This window comes from Galeopterus variegatus, unplaced genomic scaffold, assembly GCF_000696425.1.
Source record: "Galeopterus variegatus unplaced genomic scaffold, G_variegatus-3.0.2 Scaffold4595, whole genome shotgun sequence".
Taxonomy (NCBI): domain Eukaryota; kingdom Metazoa; phylum Chordata; class Mammalia; order Dermoptera; family Cynocephalidae; genus Galeopterus; species Galeopterus variegatus.
Window position 1 is genome coordinate 3,505 of NW_007730706.1, and position 8,251 is coordinate 11,755.

The 8,251-nt window shown below is 36.0% G+C and overlaps 1 protein-coding gene across 1 annotated transcript in view; it reads left to right on the top strand.

Annotated features, from left to right (window-relative positions):
- Window positions 1-8,251, top strand: part of TRPC4 (transient receptor potential cation channel, subfamily C, member 4) — a 26,214-nt gene that overhangs the window by 1,073 nt on the left and 16,890 nt on the right. Inside the window, exons 2-3 of the mRNA XM_008587924.1 lie at window positions 3,814-4,009; window positions 7,681-7,875. Of these exons, the coding sequence (XP_008586146.1) occupies window positions 3,814-4,009; window positions 7,681-7,875 (391 nt within the window). The remainder of the gene's footprint in view (window positions 1-3,813; window positions 4,010-7,680; window positions 7,876-8,251) is intronic.

Sequence of the window (8,251 nt, forward strand, 5' to 3'; positions counted from 1 at the left end):
ATCACTACTGGAAGTAGTAGCGTGTTATCTCTCCCACGTATCTCACCAGGTTCCCTCTCTAGTAGTCCTACCACTCAAGGTACAAACTTGTGCTCAAACTTTGAGCCTTGTATTTCCCATTAGCTACTACTCCTGTCTCTCTCCGTCCTTCATCCAGGTGAGAAAGTGGTAAAGGGCCACAAAAAATGGCTGTGTTGTATAATGATAAATATAGTAATAAATAAAAAAGAAAAGACAAAGATACCTTGTTTCCTCATGTCCTATTTATTCTTTATTCAATTGCAATTTGGCCTCTGCTTCCATCACTCCACTAAAACTTCTCTAGGAAATACCCTCTAGGGCCTCATAACCACCACCAGTCTGCACTTACCTGTTCGCATCATACTTGACATGTCTTTACTTGACCCTGTTTAACACTCCATTTTTTTGGAATGTTGTCCTTTAACATCTATGTTACCTTTTTTTTATTTTCCTACTTCACCTCTTCTCTAACATTTCTCACTTTACTCTGATAATTGTATTTCATTTATTGTTTTTAAACAGTGGTCTACTTTAGCATGCTAACCTGAGACTCAACAGTATCCCTGTGAAAACTCATCTACGCTTATGGATTTGGCTCTAGGTGTCTAAGAGATGACTTTTGTATTCGTATCACTAGCACGGATCTCCATCTGCAAGGTGTACAGTGGGTCCAGTGTTCTACTGGACACCTCTCCATCCATGTCTCCTAAAGACTTAAAGTCAATCGTAGTCTCATCGTAGTCTGTCTCAAAATTTGTTCTTCCTCCTCCTCAACTCCCTTTCTCTGTCAATGTTACCAAAATCTACCCACTTAAATCAGAAACTTTGTTTTACACTAGATCTTTTTTCCCCTCATTCTTTCTACATATTATCAGTCAATAAATGTCTATCCATGCTCTTCATTACTTGGTATTATCTTCTGAAGTCTAAATCCACGTCCCCCAGGGACATATGTCCTTCATATGTCTTCCATTTCACTTCTGGAATTAGCTTTCTAAACTAAAATCCGAGGCTCTCTTGTTTAAAGTGTAGAAATTGTTGTCCATTCCTCACCGAGGACAGCCACATCCCTCAGCTTGAGTCACAAGGTCCCTCAGTGATCTGACCCTTCCTTCCTTTCCTAAACTCACCTTTTCTCAGTTGTCCAGTAATACTGTACCCTTCAGCATTCCCAAATGGTTTATAAATCCCCACATATGTCATTTCTGCTCTCATTCCAGAATGTTCTCACTCTGCTCTCTCACTTAGCAAAATGTCATTCTTTTTTTTTTAAATGTATGCCTTTCCCTGTATGCCTTTCCTGATCCACTCCCTGCCTGTGAGCTCCCGGTGGGCACAGTGTGTGACCCATGCCTTCTACGTCTCTCCAAGCACTTTTCCCTTCAACAAATAGACACTTCTTCCTGTTCATTTCCAGGTTGTTTTCTCATTAACACGAGAAGAATTACATGTCACTAAGAGACACTAAATTTTTACTCACTGAAATTATTCTATGTATAATTTTAAGCTAATAGTCCCTGGTAAGGGATCTCCTATAAAGAGAAGAACACTGGCTTTGTGACAGATTATCGTCTCATCAAGCAAACTCCACTTATGTTTATTACAGCCGTATTATTAATGGTTGGAACTGGACAATTGGGGTCATAATTTATTTCTTTTAATATTATATTTTTGCTTATAAATTAAAAATAAAATATTCAGATAGTTCTTGTATTAACTTATGTTTGCTTATCGTTTTAGTCTCACGCAGTAGAGAAAAACCTCAACTGTGGAATACGTTACTTTTTACTTGATCAGTTTCTCTAGTTGCAAATATTTAACCACAGAACAAGTTAATTTTAAAAAGCAGAAGTTGAGAAATATCTTCAAAGGGCAGCAGACAAAATATTACACTTAGGCAGGGAGAACCTTAACCCATGCAAACTCAGTATTTAGTCTTCAACCCAGGTTTTGTACTAAGTGTTACTTAATTAAGTTGTGGCATTATCTTGGGAAGTTTTCAGTTTTTTTTTTTTTTTTTTTCTTACAATAGAACAAGGGAAAATAGTCACATAAGGGCATTCTGAGATGTGATAAAACTGATGATTCTTAAATTTATGGGCAATGTTGGTCTCAATAGATTTGGGAATCACTAATGATCAAAACATTTTTGGAAGCAATGGCTTTGCAGTATTAACCTAGATTGATTTTTTTTCTGATTATCTAATAAAAGAACAATTCATTTAGAAATAACTTAATACCAGGGTCTTAATTTATCTGAGAAGTAAATATATTTTAGTTAAGTGGAACTATTTATAAATCTCATTACTTATTTATTCCTCTAAAAGAAGAAAAATAAAAGAAGGAATAAAATCTATAGTTAATGACAAAATGTCATTTTATTTTGAATTTTTCCATTGTTAAATTCTAATCTTAAAATGTCAATAAATATTTTGCCAAAAGGTTTACTAATGTTCCCAAAAAATTAGTTTTTATTTAGACAGAAGCAAATAAGTACTATTCAACCATAATGACCCCTTTATCCTGCATCACTATTTTTATTTAAGCATTTGAAAAAGCAACTGGTATGAGATTTATGCGATAACATTTTATATAATTTATTATATAACATGTTAAATTCTAATCTTAAAATGTCAATAAATATTTTGCCAAAAGGTTTACTAATGTTCCCTAAAAATTAGTTTTTATTTAGACAGAAGCAAATAAGTACTATTCAACCATAATGACCCCTTTATCCTGCATCACTATTTTTATTTAAGCACTTGAAAAAGCAACTGGTATGAGATTTATGCGATAACATTTTATATAATTTATTATATAACATGCTTTTTAATTTGTAACTTTCCTTAAACTTCTACTTGTGTTGGGGGAAAAATAGATGAACTGTATTTGTATATTGACAGTGAGAAAACACACCATTTGGAAAGAAAGAATACAATTTTTTCACATTTGGGTATGAAACCCAAAGGACACTGTCATTAATTTTAGAAGTTGTCTTTAAAGTTACTAAAAATAAATAACTCGTGCCCATGGGCTAAATTTACTCTTCCTGAGAATTTTTCAAAGAATAACTTCCAGTGGCTTTTGTCTAGGGCCAATGATTTGGATTTAACTCTCCCTAATATTGTTGGACTCTGACATCTGGGTGGACCTTTAGGAGTCCATCGTCACCTCCTTACACAATGCACAGCATCCTGTTGGGGAATCATAGTCTGATGGGAGTTGATCAGATCAGTGCCCTTAACTACTTTATAATAATCAGTTCCATCGTTTACCAGCCCTAGAAAATAAACATTAAATTTCATATAGTAGAATTAATTGTTCTGTTAAAAATATGAAGTTATTTACTTTTTTACAACTGCAATAAATTTGGGAAAAATAAGTCCTGAATGCCAATTAAGACACATTTTGTTAGATTCTCCCTGTTATATGGACCAGAAATGCATGGCTTCTTTCAAATAACAGGGCTTTTGTTATAAGAATTAATGACCACCAAAAAAAGGCTCTGGGCCACATTTGCTCCCCCTGACCTAGGAAACAAAATGTAGCTTTCAAAGCTCTTGGGAAAATTAAGTACTCCTAGGAAAGTTAAATACACCATTTGGGCTAGTTTGATGAAAACAATTGTCTTTCATTCATTTTATAGAGTTTAGTTTTATAATTGTCCTAAAAGATTATCGTATTGTTAATATGTATTTTTAAATTAATCATGGTACCAAGTTATATTGTTACATATTATTGTATAATGGTTCTATTAATATAGATATTAGTGTCATTTTATCTCTATTACAGGTTATTTGAGACACTCCAGTCCCTGTTTTGGTCAATATTTGGGCTCATCAATTTATATGTGACCAATGTCAAAGCGCAACATGAATTCACTGAGTTTGTTGGTGCCACTATGTTTGGGACATATAATGTCATCTCTCTGGTTGTTCTACTCAACATGTTAATAGCTATGATGAATAATTCTTACCAACTTATTGCAGTAAGTCGACTCACTTTATTTTAATTCAATATCCCCCCTAGAATGTGTTGTTCCTAGCTATACTTCATCTTATTATCATAGGAAATAAAATCTAATTTTGGCTGTGAAAGGGCAGACCAGAATTATAATATAAATGTTAATTTAAAATTTCTGAGCAGTATCTCCACCATATATTAATCTAGTTTTGTCATATTACACATTATAAAATAAACTAAGTCTTTCTTGCCAGGCAGTTCCTGGCTATGGCAAGCAGTAGGTGAGGTATGACATACAGGTAGCTCACCTTGATGCAGGGCCCATTGAGTTTTGCATTGTCTCTATCCATTTAACCTTCCATCTTGATATAAACAAACTCACACCAGTTTGGCAAGATACAAAAAACAGCCCAGAGAGGAATCTGGCAAGGGGAAAAGCCACAGGATTTTCAGTTTGTTAAAGCTTACAGAAAGCAATATAGAAATAATCTTAAATTCTAGAGAATATACAATACAGTATGTATTTAATTGAAATTCTGGAATCTAAACAACATACCTTAATTTATTTATTCATCTATTCAACAAATACTTATTGATTGTATATGTATGTTTTTTTGCCAGTTACTCTTCTAGGAACTAGAAATACAGCAATGAACAAGAGAGACAAAGCCCTTTACCCACCTGAACTTACATGGTAGTGATAGATGTCTATGACCTATAGCTATAGCAACAAAACAAAACTCATACTGGAAAGAAATATATTTCTTAAGTCTTTCATATTTTTACCTTAGACAAGTAGCATTTTATAAGCATAATTATAGGCTGCTTATTTTCTCTATAAATAACTACAATTATATTGTATCTTTGAATCTATGGTTAAACCTCTGAAGTGTTATTACTGTTTTTTATTGTCAAGCAGCACTCTGAATTCTACTTAAACTCTTTAAGAAGACAATTTTTTTATGACAACTACCACTGATGAAAAAAAAGCATAAAACATGAGAATAATCTTTATTTACTGGTTCACAGACTAAAATATTCACAATGCATAATAATTTCTCTGGATATATGTAGGTCCTAGGATTTAGAGGTGAATATCCAAATTTGTGGATACATAGAGCTTCATTTAAGCATCTTACAATCTGATATTTTTATAGTTAGTCTCTATATTTGTTTCAGAAGTTCTGCATTTTTCTAGTCAACACATTTTGAAAATGTGGATTCTATTTTTCAGAACGACAACAAAAAATTAGAAAACTTATAATTATCAAGCTAGATATAGAGAAGCTGCCAACAACTTGGATGCTATAGAATATTCAATGCCTCACTTTCATCAGGAAGGGAACATTATTCAAGAATAGTATGACATTTTCTTATTGCTTCTTTGTGGTGTGTTTTTCTAGGTAACTTTATTAAAGAGATGGGAATCATCTTTAAAACCCTATTTTTATGTAGCCCAAACTCCAAAACTATTGAGAGGAGAGCAGGCACTGAGGACCTGGGATGGGTGTACCTCCCAGCACCTGTGAATGAAGCTGTCTTGGAGCATGAACAGAGAAATCATTTGACTTTCACCTGTGCTAGAATAGCAAAATTTACTCTGAGGGCTGTAGAGTGAAGCCTGGAAAAGGAGGAAAACTTACCAGCTGAAAGGCAGAAGCAATCATGCAGGGCATACTGAAGCCCACCCCACTTCACTCTCATTCATTTGTTCATTGATGAACTATTTAATGTGCACCTAATCTATGCCAGACTTGTGCTTGATTTTAGGGACACAAAGAATAAAAAAGTCCCTGCTTTCAAGAAAAAAGTAATGTAGTAGGGACAAAAAATCAATACATAATTTCACTATTGAGCAAAGAAATTTGAGAATGTTAGAAAATGCAGAAAAGAGGATCCCCACTTGGCTTGGATTAGGAGAAAGCTGAGAATTGATGGGAGTCATGGCATGTCTCCTAGTAGAGATAATACTTAAATGTTAACTAGCAGTTAGAAGGTAGGTAGTGGTAGTTGGCTTTAGTCATTACCAGCTTAGAACTTTTCATCTCTAGATTTTCTCAGTGCTATAGATTATGTTATAGACCCTCTTGGAGTCCCAAACCATGAACAAAGGAAGTGCCTGCTTAGCGACATTGGTAAGAGAACATAAGGAGGTCAGGATCACCCTAAATTTGTGACTCCCTGAGAATCAAAGAATCAGGAAGAGTTAGTTACAGGCCAACTCTTTATCTAAATCACTGCCTTTATATTCCCTTGAGCCAATTCTACTGAGTCCCATTCTCCATGACCGCAGCAGACAATATATACTTTTCTTCATTAGTGTGGTATAATCAGCCAGACTCTATAAGCTTGTTTAGAAAGAAAGGGAGAGGGAAGGAGAGAAAAATCGAGGAAAGGAAGAGGAAAGAGAAGGGGAACTGTAGCTTCTGTGTTTCCAACTATTGACAGATCCATACAATCAAACGTTTCATCGGCAAGGAACTCCATGCTTTTTTTAGGTATGGTGATTCTTGTTCAAAGCACAGTCTGTCCAGTGTCTAGGCTAAAACCTGTATTGTGCAAAGTAGAAATGTATACATAACATATGCATTCATCAGCACACAGCAATTTAGAAATCTTAGAATGAAGCATAGTCTGAGATTATTATTCTACTCTCAAATCTGAGTTCTCTTTTATAATATTAATTGGTTACAATGAACTATTTTGAATTCTCATAATGCATGTATGACTATTTCCTACCACTTGCTACTTTTGCTTAAATCAGATTTATGGGTGATTTAAGAAAAGACTGGCTGCCCTATATCTAATTACCACAATGTTACAAAGTATCCCCAGGAGGTTCCTAAGGTGGAGCAAGGAGTAAATGATGAGGTGGACAGCCTCAGGCTTGTGGACAGCCACTGGCCATATTCCTGTCTGGTGACATTTGGCCAAGGTTATGCCAGGGCTCAGTGCTCTATCAGAAAGGCCCTATCCTAGGGGCCAGCCCGGTGGTGCACTGCTACAGTGCGCCGCTTGGGAAGCGCGGCGGCGCTCCCGCCGAGGGGAGGGTTCGGATCCCACATACAGACCGGTTCCCGCTCACTGGCTGAGCGAGGGGCGGGCACAGCGCCGAGGGTTGCGATCCCATTGCCGGTCCTGGCCCGGTACGGGAGCGACACTGAGGGTTGCAGTCCGTTGCCGGACACGAAAAAAGACAAAAAAAAAAAAAAAAAAAAAAAAAAAAGAAAGGCCCTATCCTACATTTGTTAGAGGAACTTCTCTCTCGGTTTATGTCTGTTGCCTGNAAGGTGGCACTCACCTAAGCAGGGTACCCGGCCCTGGGTAAGACATAAAGCTCTGTTTCTGTCCAGAATTTAGTAAAACCGCGCTAATGAGAGCCTACAGTGCAGGAAACAAGGATTCATCTTCAAGTCGTAAGTAATCACTGCAGTCTGTTTAATGTGGAATTATTTTAGATGTTTGTTTCACTGTAAAGGAAGGGTGAAAAGTGACATGAGAGCTGTGGCTCCTTACCAGGGTAAGCCACTACCTAAAATGTTTAGATGACTATCTCCAGGAGTCAGCTGGGTTTTTATAAGCAGTTTAATTAATGTTCCGAGAGTCACTCAGAGTCAGGTTATAGGCTCTCTGTGAGGTTTATCTCACCTTATTAATTAAGAAAACTGTCAGCAGTTGTCATGTTCTCCTGTTCAGGACCATGCAGATATAGAATGGAAATTTGCTCGAACAAAGCTTTGGATGAGCTATTTTGAGGAAGGAGGTACTCTGCCTACTCCCTTCAATGTCATCCCAAGCCCCAAGTCTCTCTGGTACCTGGTCAAGTGGATATGGACACACCTGTGCAAGAAAAAGATGAGAAGAAAGCCAGAAAGTTTCGGAACGATAGGGGTAAGAGCACAGCATGTTAGTATTACTCTTCTTCTAAATTGCGTATTTCACTATGTTTGTATTTTTTATTGAACATTTTCAGATCTTAGCCTTTTTGCTCTTACTAATTGCATGTCATGAACAATTTTTGCACATTTACTATGTCTAAGGCACTGTTCAAGTGATTAGGAATTGTTCTCTCCTTTTAATTTATTCATTTTTTTAATCAACACTTATTGATTGTACAAATTTATAGGGTAAAGAGTTATATTTCAATACATATTTACAATGTATGATGATCAAATCAGGGTAAATAGCATATTCATCATCACAAAAATTTGTCACTTCCTTGTGATGAGAGCATTTGAGCTCTTCTCTTCTAGCCATTTGAGGACAT